The sequence below is a fragment of the Marmota monax genome, unplaced genomic scaffold (genome assembly GCF_021218885.2).
Source record: "Marmota monax isolate L192 unplaced genomic scaffold, Marmota_monax_Labrador192_F-V1.1 WCK01_AAM20220418_F8-fsc00452, whole genome shotgun sequence".
Classification (NCBI taxonomy): domain Eukaryota; kingdom Metazoa; phylum Chordata; class Mammalia; order Rodentia; family Sciuridae; genus Marmota; species Marmota monax.
Window position 1 is genome coordinate 253,289 of NW_026694883.1, and position 17,977 is coordinate 271,265.

Consider the following 17,977-nt stretch of genomic DNA (forward strand, 5'->3'; position numbering starts at 1 on the left):
GACTTCAGAGAACATCATTAATTCCAATTGTCAACTGTACCTTTAGCTACTAACACTTAAAGGTGTTTTTTTCCTAATTTTATAGATAATGTTAATTACCTCACCTCCTATTATAATAATAGAGCTTCTATTAATAAAAACTTGCTTTTATAGCCAAGACGTCATATTTCAGGTTAAATATTCATCATAGTAAATACATGCTATCTGTAACACACATTTATGCTGTATCCCTTCCTTTTATAATCATATTCTGGAAATAGCCTATTTAAGCTCTTTGATATGCTTTTATTATTGAAGAAATCTTTGTGTGAAATAATATTACTTTGTCATTTCAGTGTTTGACTTTTTAAGTTTACCATCAGTGAATTTAAATGAATGTAGTATGCTTATGAGCTTTTTTGAATATGGATGTCTTTAGAATGACACAACTCAGAATGCTAATTCAATACCTAAGTATTAGAAACAGTGAAGTAATGTATATAAACTGAAATACACAAAACCTAGAGGTTCTGTTATAATCATTTTAAAAGAGAAAGTATTATTCATTCAGTCTATCATTTTGTCTGTACAGTGGTAATAATTTGAAGTTTTTGAGACGCTTATGCATGTGAAAGAAGTTTTAAAATGTTTTCATGTACTTTAAAACTGTCTTCCAAACTTCAGTGCTAAACTTCCACCATTTTGTTAATCATTAGCACAGGACTTCCCTCTTTTTAGACAGATCAGTTTTACATTTAATGCTATAAGAATCAGATATGTGAAACTAGTGCAGGTATCTTTAAGATTGTCCTTAGAAGGTAACTCAATTTAAGATGAGATGGAAATTTCCATCTAATTTGTCAGTTTCTGTGACCAGGATAGTACTAAAACCAGTTTTGAGTTTTCTGAATTTCAAATTTATGTAAAACAGGGAAACTTGTTATTTATAAAGTTATAAGAAAGTAAAGACAGTCCCTTTTCCATAAAAATTGGGTATCATTTTTATCAAGAAGTCTAGACATAGCTGTGTAGCATTTGAGAGAACTGAAATGTATCTCTCATGGATTTGAGTAGTCATTTACAAAGAGGCCTACTTCTGGCCTTTCTGTGTTTTTCTCTATGTAGAAACTAGATGGTAGAGATCAAGTATAGAAGTCAAAGTTTGTAATACAAATTTAAGATGTAATGGATCATTAAAACTCAAAGTTTTTGTTAATTTTAGAGTGATTATTTTTAAAACTAAAGACAAAACTACCTTCATTTTTGTATGAATTGTTATCAAATATTTTCATATAGTGTGATAAAGGTATTGAATTTATATGTAAGAAATATCAAAATAAGTACAGAGACATATTTTCTTGTGGTATATTTATGAAAGAAATTGAGAATTTCTTAAAAGTATTTCACAATTTAAAGCCATGTTTTATTCTGATTTTTATAAGGTAATCAGCATAGCAATAACAGACACATTTGAGTATTTTTGTATATTCTAAAATGCCAAAATAGCTCTTTATATTAAAATAAAAAAACAAAAAGTGCCAACTTTTTAATAAGTTACTTTTGCAGTAGATCATTATTTAAGATTATAATCAAAAGAAAACTAAGAATATTTTTCACACTTTTTCTCTTCCACAGATTGCTTGAAAATAACTCATTATTAATAGTCATCAGGTTTACTTTTATTAATTATAAAAGCATTTCAGTATCTCAGTCAAAACTATAGGCATAATAAATTTGGAGATAGTGGATTCCTGATTATATAGAATGATTATAGATTAATGTATTCCAGTTTGGGGGGTGGGGTTACCATATACTTGCCAAGTACTGAAGATTTATAATTATAACTAAATTCATTGAAACATTAGTGAGCTTAATTTCCTTTAAGTTGTTGAAAAGATCTTTAAGTATCTTGTAATACGTTGAATGAATATATAAACATCATCCTATTGTAGTATATCTTAATTTAATAATAAAATATAAAAAGACATTTTTCTTTGTTTTCAGGGTCTGGGGCTTGAACCACAGCCCCTGCAAAGCAAGCACTCTACCTCTGAGCTGCAAGTCTTTTTTTTTTTTTTTTTTTTTTAATTTGAGATAAGGTCTTTCTGCTTTGTCCTAGCTGGCCTCAAACTTTTGTATTCCTCTTCCAATAGCCTTTCAAGTAGCTGAGATTACAGGCATTTTGTCACTAAATGTGGTAACAATTTTTTTTTTAATTCCCCCCCTCCTATCCCCTCCCCCCCTCCCAGCACCTCCTTGAGTAGGGGATCTTCTATGTTGCCTATACTAGTCTTAAACCCCTCAGCTCCAGAGAGCCTCCTGTCTCAGCTTCTGAATAGTTTGAACTATAGATACATGCCACAACACCTGGCTTGTTGTTCCTTTTTAAAATAGACTTTGATATCAATTTGCTTGTCAGTTGTCTGTTATTTATAAAGTTTAAAATTCATACAAATCATCTTAGGTATGTGAAATCTATAATACAAAGAGAAATTTAGGTAACGAAGTTATAAAAACATAGTTTAGGATATTAAAGAAATTTTAAGGTAAATCTAGCTGTTAACTTGGAATAAGTCATTTAAAAATTTTTAATTTCATATTTTTAAGATGTAGCAACATGGATATGAATATTACATTAAAAATAGTTGCCCAGATACAATTTCAGAATCTGTTTAATCTGTTCTGCACAGTATTTATTTCTAAATTTGAATTATTTGCCACAATTACAAGTAAGGGGAGTTCACAGAAAATTCTGTATATCTATTTTATCTTGAAAGAGCTGAAGCAGAATTAAGGGTGTTTCATTATTCACAGACTCATCATCTTACGCCTTGTTTTATACTTGGTCTGTGTGCCTCATTGACTTATTGAGATCCCCTTGTAGTATATGAGAAAGAATATAAGCTCTGGATCTAGACAGAATGTGTTCAAATTCTGGCTTCAGTACTTTCTAATTGTGTTACTCTAGACAAATTTAATTAGTTTTCTCTTAAACTAATTGGAAAACAAAGACAATGAAGACACATCATCACCAAGTTGTAAGAAAGATGAAATGATAAGTGTACATGAAGAATTTAGAGTGTTTTCACAACAGTATTCGTTGTTTGCAAATGTACACTGTAATTAATAACGCTTTTTGCCTGAAGATAATAGGCATTTAAATTTGGTTAGCCTTATTGTTGTAGAAGACTTTCTTTTCATTAATTTGTTCAACAGGATTATCAGATTTTTTAATAACTTCTATATTATCTGATTATCTATATTTTGCTACCCTCTAGTAGATAATTTCCCAGAGTTCCTTTTATAGATGTGTATTGATTTGCATACATATGAAGCAAATAGTGACAACTATTTTAAATCTATGGATTTAGGGTTTTCTGGCTTTAGAAATTTTTTATTTTATCTCTACAATATAAGTTTTCTATTTTCCTTAAGCCTTTGATTCTGTTGTTTTAGCCACAGTCCCAGGGCATAGGACTTGTTAACATCATACTGTGATTTGTGGGTGGGTGAGGAGTTGGAGGATTCTAATAAAAATGGTGGAAATGAACAGGAAAGGCGTGTTTTACAAGGTGAGGATTTTAGAGAAAAAGTGAATGGAATGGAGGAACATTTTGTATTGGGAAAAGTTGATCAAGGATTTGTGTATTCATGCGTATCACTGAGACCTTTTCTCCATAGCTAAGGACTATATCTTATAAAATTAAGTACTCATTTTCTTTTGGACTTGCTTTTCCCATTTATTTTTTCTCATTTTTTTTCTTTCATGTCTTCTCTGACATAGAAATTTAAAATATTATTTTACTTGCATTATTTTGGATAAAATTGATGAGCCTGGTTTATTTTTTGTAAGAATTCTGATTTGAAAAGTTAATTTGTACCCTATGGCTATAGAAAAATTACAAGAAGTTAACATGTGAGTTTTCCATTGTTGTGCCAAAGTACCTGTGAAATCAACTTAAAGGAGGTAAGGTTTATATTGGCTCACAGTTCTAGAGGTTTTGGTGCATAATTGGTTGGTTCAATTGCTTTTGGGTGGGTAGAATATTATGGTAGGAGTTGCATGGTGGAGGGAGCAAAGCTGCCTACCTTATGTCTGCTGGGAGGTAAAGACAGAGAGGAAGGGGCCAGGGCCACTATAGCCTTCCAGGGCATGCCCTCCAATGACCTAACTTCCTTCAACTATAGCTGTTCTCAAGTTACTGCCCCTTTCCAATAGTGCCATCAGCTGGGGACCAAGCCTTTTACACATGAGCTTTGGGGGGGACATTTAGGATCTTAACCACAATAGTTAAGGTACCTTAGAAATTCAAGATTTATTTTTTAATGTTTTCAATTTGGAATAATGTAGAACAAGAATATTTGGAATAAGAATTGAGGGGAAGCTCTGTCAAAATCATAAAATATATAGGTGGTTACTTATGTAATTGTGCCTTTGTAAGCATGACACAAGAAATCCATGATGGAGATACAGTCATATTTTGATGCATAAAAATGAAAAATGTATACTTTCTGTCACAAAATACCCTTATGTTATAACAACTTAAAGATGGACACACTTTGAGAAAAATGTGTCATACGCCAGAGACTTAATATACTTAATATTTAAAGCATGTTTTCAAATCGTAACAACAAATAATTGTCAAAGAAACAGAAAATCTTTAGTAATCACATTGCAGTTTCTTGATACTCAATGAATCTCTGTTGTGTCAGTTCAAAAAGATCCACACAAGCCTAAGGGAAATGAACTTTTATATTATATTCAAATCTTGCTAAAGCACAATTTACCAAAAAGTTATATAATCTTAATTTACAAATATATTTTACAATCCAGCAAGTATACTTACAGGAATGTATCTTAAGGAAATGGTCATGGGTTTGACACAGAGATATTTACTGTGAGGTTGTTTATGGTATTGAACAACTGAGAGCATCCTAATTGTTTACTAATAAGATATTGGTTGCATAAATTGTGATAGCTACATGATGGGATGCTAGGGATCCATTAGAAATGGTGACGTACACATATTTTTATTGTAGTGGGAAGGAAGACATTCATGATAAATCATTGTTTATCATGATGGATCACATTAAAAACATATGTGTTTTAAATATCCACAACAAAAACAAGAAAAGTATGTATGTTACATGGAAATTGCAACAGTGCTGTTTCTAGCTAGTATAGTTGTATAAATGATTATCATTTGCTGAATTTTTTGTACTTTGAAGGTTTCTACTGTGAATGTATTATTTTTGTAGTAAAAGATGCCATAAATGTAAAAACAGGGTTTGTTTTTTAACTTCTAGTTCAGCTGTTTGTGCAAAATTTTACTGAAAATAAATGTGATTCAACATTGAAATAAAGGATATAAGTGAAGTTCAAATTTTGGGAGAATGTGTTTAAATGGAAATTTTTTCCCACCTTTTTTGCATAAGCCTACTAAGGTGTAGTAACAGTCCCTGGAGCCTGTGGAAAACTTGTTAATGTCTGTAAGGCTCATTTAATCATTTCAGTCTTATATTTCTTCCTTGTCATAGGTGAAAGAAAGAAAAAATATTTTTTCTTTATTTTTATTTCCTAGGAAGTTCCTTTTGGTGATACTGTCCAGTTTCTACAATGTATCATTCCTTATCTGAAACTAGACATCCTCTGCAGCCGGAAGAACAAGAAGTAGGCATTGACCCCTTGTCCAGTTATTCAAACAAGTCTGGAGGTGAGTTTTGTATGCAATTGCTGTCTAGGAATGCTAGGAAACCTAGCATAGGGGTTCCAGTTAGCTTGATCCGCCTTGTGGGTATAGTTTTCACCAGGAAACTTCAAGAACTTTAAGAACTTTTCCCTGGATATTTACAGAACACTGTTGACACTAATGAATGCTACAAAAAGTGTACTTTGAATTACAGACAGAAGCATGACTCAAATGTTTAATACGCTGTCATTCTTGGGGCGGGGCAGGAAAGAGAATAAACTATGATGTCAGCATACAAATGCAGAGTCCTTTCTCAAACATTTTAAAGGTATTGATTTTTTACAGGGATTTTTCACTGCTTTAGCAAGTTTATTCCAGGATTAAAAAATAATTGCCTGAGTTTTTTGTTTGTTTGTTTGTTTTTCTCTCCCTTTTGCAAATAATTGAAAATTTGACATACTTCTAAAGATCTATACTCAAATTATTCAGTTGTAAACTGTTAAAAAGTAGACTATAGTCAGCGTCTGTCCTATTAAAACCTAACAAATGTGTCTATGTTAAAATGTGTCTAGATAAAAATCTTTATTTTCTTAGTGTTTACTTAATGATAGTAATATACTTAAAAGGAAGGAATGAATGTGAGAATTTTTGAAGCCTTATCCTTAGTTTTAGGTATATCATTAAATATTTGATTAAACTCATTGACTAATTGTAATTTTGCACTCATGAAATGTATATATCAGGTTTTAAAAAAATTTAATGATTTTTTTTTTTTTTTACACAAATGGAGCACAACTTTTCATTTTCTGGTGGTACATGCTGTAGAGTTGCAACATTCCGGCAATCATACCCATTGTATCAGGTTTTGAGGTCTATTTTAAAATATCTTAAATTAGTCAAAGTAATTAATATGTGTTTTATGCTTAAAATAAAATTATTGTTTTGTGTGTGTTCATATTAATGTCAAGGGCTGACATTAGCTCGTGTTTTGAGAATTTGAAGAATTGGTTGACTACTAAATTGGCTATATCTTTAGAATGTAAGCCTTTTTATGGAGTTTATTATTATTATTTTTTTGTGTGTGTATCTTTAATATCTGCATCATGCAAATGCCATTGATGTTTTGAAAAATAGTAGAATTTCAAAATGACTTTGTGATATTTTTGTTTTCATATTTTCTTACATAAAGACTCAACAGCCTGATGTTTAAGAATTTGATAATATGAAAATGTGACCATTTTATTTTCAGTATTTTAATAGTAAGCATGAAAGCTTTCCCAGTAGTAAGCATGAAAGTAAGCATGAAAGCTTTTCAAGTGAGGATTTGTCTTAAATGTAATTAATACCTATAAGCAGTACTCACCATTAAATAAGTTAAATAAATTTGCTCATACTTCTATAAGTGTTTTACATGTACATAAAATTCTTTAATACAGTTTTCATACTATTTCTGGCTTTTATGCTTAGTGGAGAATATAGTTTTCTGTTTTTTAAGTGCATATTTTTCTCTAGTCTATTTCATTAAATATTAAAAAAAATTTAAATTAATTTTATCCTTTATTGTTTACAGAATGAGTAGTTACCTTTACTGAAAAGGCTTTTCATTTATATCCTAGCCTAACATTTCTATGACATACTGAGTTATTAGGAGTGAATTGATGTTTAAAAGTGCCATTAATTCATTTACCCCAAATGTTCATTAACAATGTAAATGTATGCTGATGTTCTATGAGACAAGGAAGTGACTAATGACTCTTCCAACTAACAACACTTAAAATGAATAGAAACTTTAGATAGCTAATCTTGAAGTAATCAAGACCCTCATTCAGCTTGGCATCTCTGTATGCTCTAAAACAGCTGTCAACTGTTAAAAATATATACAAAACACACATACACACATACACACACACATGCAGAAAGAGAGATATGTAAATATCTAGTTCTTCAAAGCCATAAAGGCTACTAACCATAGTGGATTTTTTGCGTTGTATATGTAAACATTTTATATAAAGTATCTATTTCATCTTCTTGGATTTCGTTTTTGAAGAAAAACATACATTGCATTTTAATAAGATTGTCATGTTTACTTGAAGAATCATCACCTTTCTAGTATGTTTGTTTATTTTAATTTGTCTTCCATGGGATTTTTTTCAAGTATTTTGAAGCCTTTTACACATTTCTGCTACAATCTTTAGGGAATTTGTGGCTACCAGATGACTTGTTTTCTAAGTAAACACTGGACTTCAGTCAGTGGTTTGCCTGCATATGAGTCATGTATAATTGAAAAAAAAATTGTTATATACACTATTAGTAAACAAAAGTCTTTATTTTCTTAGTTCTGCATTTTAACATTCATATGGAAAGAGTATAGCTGAATGTTTCTGAGAATTTATGAAGTGATTAGTAAAAATTACCAGGTAGTGGGGTGTGGGGAGGAGGGAGGGAGGGAGAGAACTGCAAATTACTGTTTATTTTCATGGCTAGTTGAGGAAAAAAATGTAAGAGCAGAAGTACTATTTATACCTACATATAAATATTAGGGGGTATGTTCCAAGTGAATTCAATTTTTTCTTGGCATCCTTTTTCAAATAAGGAACAGCACAGAAAATATGATATTTTCTCTGTACCCTGTTAGAATTGGTTATATATATATATAAATTGCTACCTTAAATTCTAAGATCTCTGACCATAGGGAAATAATAACTGATCAGATACCTATAATTCAAAGAATTTTTTTTAAAAAGGAAAATATTTGTTATATGTCATGATTGTTTTTGGCATGTGACTTTTAATCATTAATTAAATGGAAAAGTAATTTATTTTTAACTGAAAATATCAAGATTTAGTGCAGTTTAAACTAATTAAATAACATTATTGGAATAAATAGTTGTTTTCCCAAGTTTATAAGTTGTTGGAATGTGGCTTATGAGAAAAGGACATTTTCCTTCATTAGATTCCTTTGAAAATAGCCTTTTGTTACATACTACCAAAATTTTTAACTTCAACTCTAAATGCCACAGTACTCACCTTCTTACAGCTTTTATAATAATTACTTGACATCTTTGCCTTTTTTATAATCTGTCTCAAACCTCCCTACCTTTATGTATAAAATATTTATTAACCTACTTTTAAAAATACAAGATATTCACAATTCTGCCACTCTATTTTTTGCCTCCTTTAAAATTTTGTCCTAAATTTGCTTTTTTTTTTTCATTACAGTGCCATAGAGTTTTAGAACTAAAAGGGAATGTCCTGAATTTATTGATGAAGAAATTGGAGTAATTAAAATACTTAAGTTGATATGGTAAAATTATGATGTTATGTCATGGCCTTTAGTTTAAAATCTTTCTCCTTGGTACTCTTCTTGTACTCCATACTACACTCCACCCCACAATCCAGTAGTGGTGGATTTAGATTTGAGTGAAAGATGAATTTGTTCTGCCAAAGATAGATATCTGACCAAGGTACCAACCTGTCTGAGGCAGGTTATATTTCTGTCCTGCTCTATGTAATTAGCTAGAGTCATTTTTAGGAAGGAGAAAAATTCTTTCAATTTCTTAACTGATTTACAGCTCTTTAGTAAGTATACTATTTTACTAAAGATGAAATCCATACTCAACTATGATGTGTATGGCTGTTTGTTTTCCTTTTCTTGCCCGGTTCAGATGTGATGAGACAGTTCTAGGGTATGGGCCTCCTCTCATACCATTGTTCTTTGGCATTTTTCTTGTTTTCTTCATATTACTCCACAGAATATGTAATCCTACGTTAATTTGTTTTCTTCATTATTATCTTGTCTCAAATGTAGCCTTTATGAAGGCAGGAACCATGCTGGAATTGTTTGTATATCTAGCCCCTGGCACATGAGCTTCATTGAATAATTTGTCTAATGAAGTTGTTGTTACCAGTTTGAGCACTATATTAATCAATAATTGCTTAATATCTATATTCCATCTACTTTTCTCCTTTATTTTCTAAATTATAATGTATGAAATCTGTTTTATTGTCCCTGGTTATTCTAGTACTTGAATTTTTCTTAAAGTTTCAGAAGTCGGTGTACTCTCCTCTTTGGTCTTTTTGACCTCTCTTCCTTTCAAGTCCTTCTTAAAAATCACTTTTTTGGGCTGGGGATATAGCTCAGTTGGTAGAGTACTTGCCTTGCATGCACAAGGTACTGGGTTCAATCCTCAGCTCCATAATAATAATAATAAATAATAATAATAATCACTTTTTCCATGTTTTCCTTTAATGATGTGATATATCTAAATTTCCACAAGGACAAGGTAGAGTTTTCTGCTTAGTAAATGTCAATTTATGACACCCTAATTAACTCACAGCAGTAATTACTTTGCAAAAGAAAGCTAAGGAAATAAATGATGACTGTTTCCAACTTTTTGGGTGTACAGAATATGTTTAGTATGCTTACATAAATTTAATATGTACTTTTACAGCTTTTTTTGGATGGTGCTGGGGATTGAACCCAGGGCTTTGTGCATGCCAAGCAAGTGTTCTGCCACTGAGCTACACTCCCTTCCCATGTATAGCTTTTAATGAAATTTTTGTAAACATAATGCTTCAAATTGTGGTATGGAGCAAATGTACTTTATTTTGCAAATGAAATACTGTAGAATCAACAGACTGTATGTGATGGCAGCTTTTAAGTTTACAATACTTTTAATGTGTTTTATTATTCAGTAAATACTTGAGTGCCTTCTGTGCACTACATTTATTTATTTATTTATTTATTTTTTGATTAAAAAAAAAATGTTTAGTTTTCAGTGGACACAACATCTTTGTATGTGGTGCTGAGGATCGAACCCGGGGCCGCACGCATGCCAAACAAGCGCGCTACCACTTGAGCCATATCCCCAGCCCATATTTATTTATTTTTATATGGTGCTGAGGACTGAACCCTATGCCTCACATGTGCTAGGGTACTAAGCACATGCTCTACCACTGAGCCACAATCCCAGCCCTCTACACATTGCTTTAAATGCTAGAAATGAAAAAAGATAAAAATAGTTCTGAATGCTCTGTTGTCAAGTTTCATTGCAGGATTTGGGGGTACCATACAGAAAAGCAAAGGGCCAATTAAGATATAGAATAGTGAATACTTTCCCAGAGGAATTTATAGTATGCTCAGCTCTTATATTAATGGGTAGAGAGAACAACTTAAACTTGGAGAAGTGGTAGATTAAGTTGTGGTTTCTTCCTAAGCCACAACCTAGATGATGAGTACATGTTAGCTAGGTGGGATTACATAAACAGTATGTGCATTGGATTTGCCCTTGATTGAACATGAGGATTTTGAGAGTAGAATTAAAGACTAAAGTTCAAATGAGACTGAAAACTAGGATCATGAAGCCTACTTATACTAAGAATAGTGGGCAGTTCATCAAAGGAATGTTATAGCCTGATTTCCATTTTAGAAAAATTATCTGGCTATCGTAAGGTGAGTAAACTGTAGTGGTAGGGTAAGACTGTAAGTTGAATAATCAATTAAGAAGCTGTTAGTCTAGGTGAGAAATGATAGGGGCTTATACTGGAAATGTAGTGAAGTGGAAACATCTGAGAAGTATTTAGGAGGCAGAATTGACAGTACTCAATATTTGACTTGATATGAGATGTAGGGGAGAGAATTTTGAAGGCACATCAAGTTTTCTGAGTACCAGTTAAGACTGTGATAATGCTTGCATTGAGATGGGCAATTTAGAGAAAGAATTTTGCTTGGTGCAGCAGGGACTCCTGGTAGGCATCAGAAAAGATTCTAAGAAGTTCAGTTTCAGATACAAGTTGGAATTGCCTAATAGCATTCAAATGAAGATATACATGTACGGGTCTGGGTAAAGATACAGATGTGTCAGCCTAGGGAACGGTGTAATCACTCCATAACAGCATGTAGTGCAAGAAGAGTACCAAGATTTTTAAAAAGCCACTTGATGGTCTTGTAGCAAATGGCCTTTTGCAGGCTCCTGCAGAGGAGACTAAGAAGTAGTGATTGAGGAGCACAAAGAAAACCAGGAGAGGCCGGAGTCATACAAGTGAAGGTGTCAGAAAAGAATGAGCAAAAACTTTCAGATGTTTGTTGAAAGTTAAGAAATAGAAGCATTCAATGAACTAAGTCATTGTGACTGTGATAAATGCAGTGGTTTTTGTAATCTTAAGATTCCATAGTCTAATACTCTTTCATATAAATCAATCATTTTCTATTCTAAGCTGGCATGAGGAATAGAGAAAGAAGGTATAATAATACTTGAAAAATTAAAAAAGGAAGAGGAGTTCAGGGAGCTTGGAAGTCTGGAGGAGATATAATGTAGAGCAAAGATGGAAGAGCATATAGAAAGGAAGAAGGATGTTATTTTTGGTAGAAAATGGGAAGGAAGAAGAAGATAATGGTGTTTAGGTACTGTAAGTTCATCAGGTTTGTGGCAGAGAATTCAATGAAATATCACTGATACTTTAATCTATTTGGATAAGTTAGGACTACGTTATTTGCTGAGAGTGAATAACAATGTGGAGCAGTTGAAGATTTGTGAAGAGGGAAAGAGATTAGAATGAGTTGATAAAGAAGGTAGAACCTTAGGCATCATTTTAACAGGTGATAATAGCTTATAAACTTGTGTGATTATGTCCAGATTTCAGTAGCTAGGATTTGGTGACAAAAGCAGGCAGGGATTTTATGTCAGATAACAGGTAGACAGTAGTTAAGAAAATCAGTGGTCGAAGATTTTATTGATGGATTGAGAATATAAGGAAGTTTGCTCAAAAGAAGGGATTCTTAGAAGGCAGAGTAGAAAATTTTAAGGGATAGAGTCAGGGGGAACGAAACAGTAGTGATGATGGGAGTCCAACAGGGGACGTGGAAGCAGTAGGGCTAAAGTTTTGCTTGATGACTAAGAGTCAGTGATGGTTAGAGAATAGCAAGCTTTTCACAGTGAGTTTTAATAATCTAAAATGTTGTATATTATATTTTATGCCTTGCTAATTAATGTTTGCTCACAATTCCCCCAAATTAGTAATATGGTCTCAAATCACTTCTTTTTATTATTATGTGTTAGATAAATATATGAATTCAGTGAAACATTGCTTAGTGTTAGTAAACTAGCTTAACATCATATTGACTCTTTATAATACTTTGGATCTATATTAATCTGAATACGTCTTGGTTTGAATTTTATTCTCAATAAAAAACAATTCTCCCTAGATATTAAGGAAGAAGGCAGTGTGGTTAGATGAAAGTTGTTAGGGTAGAAAGTCTTCAAGGAAAATAGCTTTATTGAAGGTAAAGATTGTGATATAAATGGAAGAGTATTTAAATGTGGTAACAAGGATTTTTAAAAAGTCGATTATTTTAAAAGATCTGTTTAATTCCTAGTAACAAAACCAAAAATCAATCAAAAGAATAAGAAAACCAGGTATGTCAAGTGGAATGACAATAAGAAGTGACATCAGAGAGTGATGAACATGCCATGCTATTTCCTCTAAATTAAGGTGCTCCTTAAAAAAAAAAAGTTGAAAATGAGAGACCTCAGTTGAAAGACCATGAATTGGAAATCTGCCAGTCATCCCCCAGAGATGTTAGTTTTATGTTTAAGCATAATAAAAAGTACAAGAAAAAAGAAAGGTTAAGAGCAGAGGAATTCCCCATGATTAAACATATTTTAGAAGAAATAGAACCTGTATTTAAAAAAATATTGGAAAAATAATTAGGGGAAACATAGAAAAGCAGCATAATAGAATTCATAGGTACAAGAACTTGCAAAGAAGCTCCAAATCTTAAAATTATCTTCTACCTTGCTGTATCATGGTCAGCTATGTAATAAAATATCTAGGAGTATTTTTAAATATCGCTGATGTATTTTGGAAAATTTCTCTCTACATGTAGTTGGGAGTTTAAAAAATTGTTTTACTCTCATTGTATTGGGATATTGATGAATTTTTTTTGTAGGTAGAAGCCAGGGCCCTTGTACTTCTCTTTCAGAGAGGTAAGAGAATTGATATTTTGAATTCCAATAACTTTTTTTGGGGGGGGGGTGGTGCTGGGGATTGAACCCATGGCCTGTGCATATGAGGCAAGCACTCTACCAACTGAGCTGTATCCCCAGCCCAATAATCATTTTTAACACAGTAGTCAATATACTGTATGGAGTTTTAATTTGTGTTATATTTGTGGGTGTTTAATCTACTTTAGTGTTTTATAAATTTAGGAAGTATACATGCCATTTATATAAGAAGGAGACATGTTTTATTGTGGTATTCGTATTAGTATTTGAATGATTTCCTTTCTTTAAGTATTTAAATGTAGGTTTCCCCCATTACTATTTACTTACATTGATGTTATTAAGTGATGTCTTTGCCAAAAACTTTGATAACCTCTTCACCCTATTAATTTGTCATTTATCTAAAGTTCACATATTTAACTTTCATTCTATAGGTATTAAAAATAAGTTAGTTTGCTATCACTATACTTTTGCTGGAAGAAGGACTTGCTTGTCAATCAAATAGTGGTTTTGAAATCTTCTTCTCAAGAAACACTTGTATTGAGCCAGGCATGGTGGCACACACCTGTAATCCCAGCTGCTTGGGAGGCTGAGGTAGGATTGCGAGTTCAAAGCCAACCTCAGCAATGGTGAGATGCTGAGCAACTCAGACCCTGTCTCTAAATAAAATTCAAAATAGGAATAGGGATGTGGCTCAATGGTTGAGTACTCCTGAGTTCAGTACCAAAACCAAAACAAAACTTGTATTGGTTTGGAATTCATACTATGTAAAATTTCCCGAGAAAGAGTCTCATTTGAAGAATATAGGAAAACACAAAGGAAAAGAAAAATGTTAGTTTCAAGCTGTTGTATTTTCCTATTTTAGGAAAGTCTTAAGTATTTTAAATAGAAGAAATAAAGATAATAATAATAAAAATTACAAAATTTAATTACATGATCATTTTATTATATGCCCAGTACCAAGAATATAATTTACTTGAGTCTTTAGACAACTATCTGATGTTCTTTTGCTGACATATATTGTATTTCTCTAAATCCTGCCAAAATTTAAATAACTTTAATTTTAGTCAGAAAAACCCAACTAGCTTTGATTGAGATATATTGTGACAATTTATCTTAAGTCAGAATTGAGGCAGTTTATGAACCAACTAATCTTTTATATTATGGGATCAAAATAATTCTTGTATTTCACTTACTGTCTTCTTTCTTCTCCCAAATGTAGAGAGATTTTAACAGCAGTTAATTTCATAGGATTTTGGTTTAGGGAAAATTTTAATAGAATGTGAGTGATTTGACCAAGTTTAGAACACAATCATTAATCTGTATCTATAATTGAACTTATAAATAAATTTGTTTTATTGAACTGATTAATAGATTTTCAATCAGACATGCTTACATGATAGTTAAGAAATTGCAACAATACTTAGGTGAGTGGAAATCAGAGAGGCACACGTTTTTTCACACAGAAAGGGCTGTGGGCCACAGATCTGATATTCATTAATTTGTACAAAAATATTTATTGAGCACCTAGTAACTGGGGAGATAATTTTTTTCTTTTTTTAATTTACTTTTTTTACATTAGTTCTCTTCTTATTATTTTTGCCTTACAATTCTTAATACACCTTTATGCCACAATTTGTCATATCCCTGTACACAAGATATGTTGACAACAAATTCACATCTTCATACATGTATTTTGTATAATGATGAGGGTCTCCTTCCACCATCCATGCTATTCCCCTTCTCCCTCTCTTTCCCTCCCACCCCTCTTCCCTATCTAGAGGTAATCCTCTTCCCCTGCTCTTCTTCCCTACCCCATTTTGAGTCACCCCCCTTATAGCGGAGAAGACATCTGGCATTTGTTTTTTGGGGATTGGCTAACTTCACTTAGCATAATCTGCTCTAATGCCATCCATTTCCCTGCAAATGCCATGATCTTATTATTTTTTAGTGCTGAGTAATACTCCATTGTGTATAAATGCCACATTTTTTTTAATCCATTCATCCATTGAAGGACATCTAGGTTGGCTCCACAGTCTAGCTATTGTGAATTGTGCTGCTATAAACATGGATGTGGCTGTGTCCCTATAGTATGCTGTTTTTAGGTCCTTTGGGTATAGTCTGAGAAGAGGAAGAGCTGGGTCAAATGGTGGTTCCATTCCCAGCTTTCCAAGGCGTCTCCATACTGCTTTCCAAATTGGCTGCACCAATTTACAGTCCCACCAGTAATGTATGAGTGCACCTTTTTTCTGCATCCTCACTAGCACTTGTTGTTGTTTGTTTTCATAATGGCTGCTACTCTTACTGGAGTGAGATGATATCTTAGAGTAGTTTTAATTTGCATTTCTCTGATTGCTAGAGATGATGAGCATTTTTTCGTATATTTGTTGATTGATTGTATATCCTCTTCTGAGAAGTGTCTGTTCAGGTCCTTGGCCCATTTGTTGATTGGGTTTTTTTTTTTTTGTTTTTTTTTTTGTTTTTGTTTTGGTGTTTAACTTTTTGAGTTCTTTGTTTACCCTAGAGATTAGAGCTCTATCTGATGTGTGGGGGATAAAAATTTGTTCCCAGGATGTAGGCTCCCTATTTACCTCACATAGTATTTCTCTTGCTGAGAAAAAACTTTTAGTTTGAATTCATCCCATTTGTTGATTCTTGATTTTAATTCTTGTGCTATAGGCATCTTATTAAGGAAATTGGGGCCTAGCCCCACGTGATGGAGATTAGGGCCTACTTTTTCTTCTATTAGACATAGAGTCCCTGGTTTAATTCCTAGATCCTTGATCCATTTTGAGTTAGCTTTTGTGCATGGTGAGAGATAGGGATTCAATTTCATTTTGTTGCATATGGATTTTCAGTTTTCCCAGCACCATTTGTTGAAGATGCTACTCTTTCCTGGGGAGAGAATATTGAACAAGGTAGACTGCTTGCTTTCCATGGATTTCACATTTAAGCATGAGAGAGAGATAGTAAAACAGTGAAAGATTAAGTACAGAAATAAAAAATCAGTTATAAATACTAGACAAAGAATTAAAATAGAGTGATGTAATCATCAAGTGACTGGGTGAGTGATGTAGATTCTCAGGAAGGCTTTTGAGAAGGCGATGCTTTGGCTAGATATGAATGACAGACAAGGAGCAGCCAGGTGTGTAAAGAAAGCTGTTTGTGTGTGTGGTGGGGGAATATATTTTAGTATATATCCTTTGACTTGACAGTAGGCATTTAATAAGAGTTGTATCTTCAGAATTTGTTTTTATGTTGTGGTCCTACATATCAGTTGGTTTATGTTCTCTCATTCTTAATAGCAGTTTAATGAAGTACTTTTTACTTAACTTGAGATAAAAGGATGCCCTGAAATTTTCCATTTACCTAAAGCTCATTTTTTTCCCTGTGGTCCATTTTGTACTATGCTACTGGTATTACGGTAGTAACAGTGTATGCATTCTAGTGACACCTTTTCTTTGACCCATTGAGTATGCACATGTGTGTACCCACACATATGAACATACATACATAGGAGTTTTATTTGGGGTGAGGAGGCCATGTAATCATTATTTTCCCTCTGCTGATGTAATGGAGAATTTGTTCCTTTAGGCCATATTAGAACAATGTGTTTAATGCTCTTCAATTTAATTTGCTAGTATCACAATTAATACAATTAGGGTCACTTGAAATGAAACTATTAACGAATTGACTAATTTACTTTAACAATGTCAATGTGTTCTCACAATTACATTTGCTTTAATTAGTGTACAAGCTATTATTTAATAGCATATTTCACATAGGAAAATGTAATACTCCATGTTTCTTTCTTTATAAAAGAAAGAAACTTTTAATGGATTCTGATTTTGTGGAAGAGCTGCTAGTTATAAACCGATGGGGGAGAAAGTAGAAAGTTAGAAAGCAAAGCTTTCAAAAATGTAAAACATTTCTTGGTATTTACAAATACATATCATATTTATCATTGTTTAAGTAGTATTTGAAACTTTTAGTGGTAGTTAGAAAAAGGAGCATAGATCCTGAAAATTTTCGATTGTGTTCAGTTTTATCTTGTTTTGACTTAATACTGCAGTAATATTCCTATTTATTGCAGTAATTATTCCTAATATTCCTAATATTAGATTATTTCTAATTGCTTGTCTTGATGGAGGGGTATGTAGTGGTTGTAGACTATTTAAAAAATGTAGGAAGCAAAAGTAAATTGATGATCATATGAGTTTTTGTTTTATCTTTTAATACGAGTATTCCTGACCTAAGAAGTACCTCTATTAGCCAGTGAAAACACTCCGGGACATAGGGAGAAAGTTT

At 32.4% G+C, this 17,977-nt stretch overlaps 1 protein-coding gene across 1 annotated transcript in view; it reads left to right on the forward strand.

The window, feature by feature from the left end:
• Positions 1–17,977, forward strand: part of LOC124080732 (TBC1 domain family member 5) — a gene marked incomplete at its 3' end in the record, with an annotated part of 424,799 nt that overhangs the window by 176,853 nt on the left and 229,969 nt on the right. The window contains 1 exon segment of the mRNA XM_046426732.2: positions 5,562–5,693. Coding sequence (XP_046282688.2) covers positions 5,597–5,693 — 97 coding nt within the window.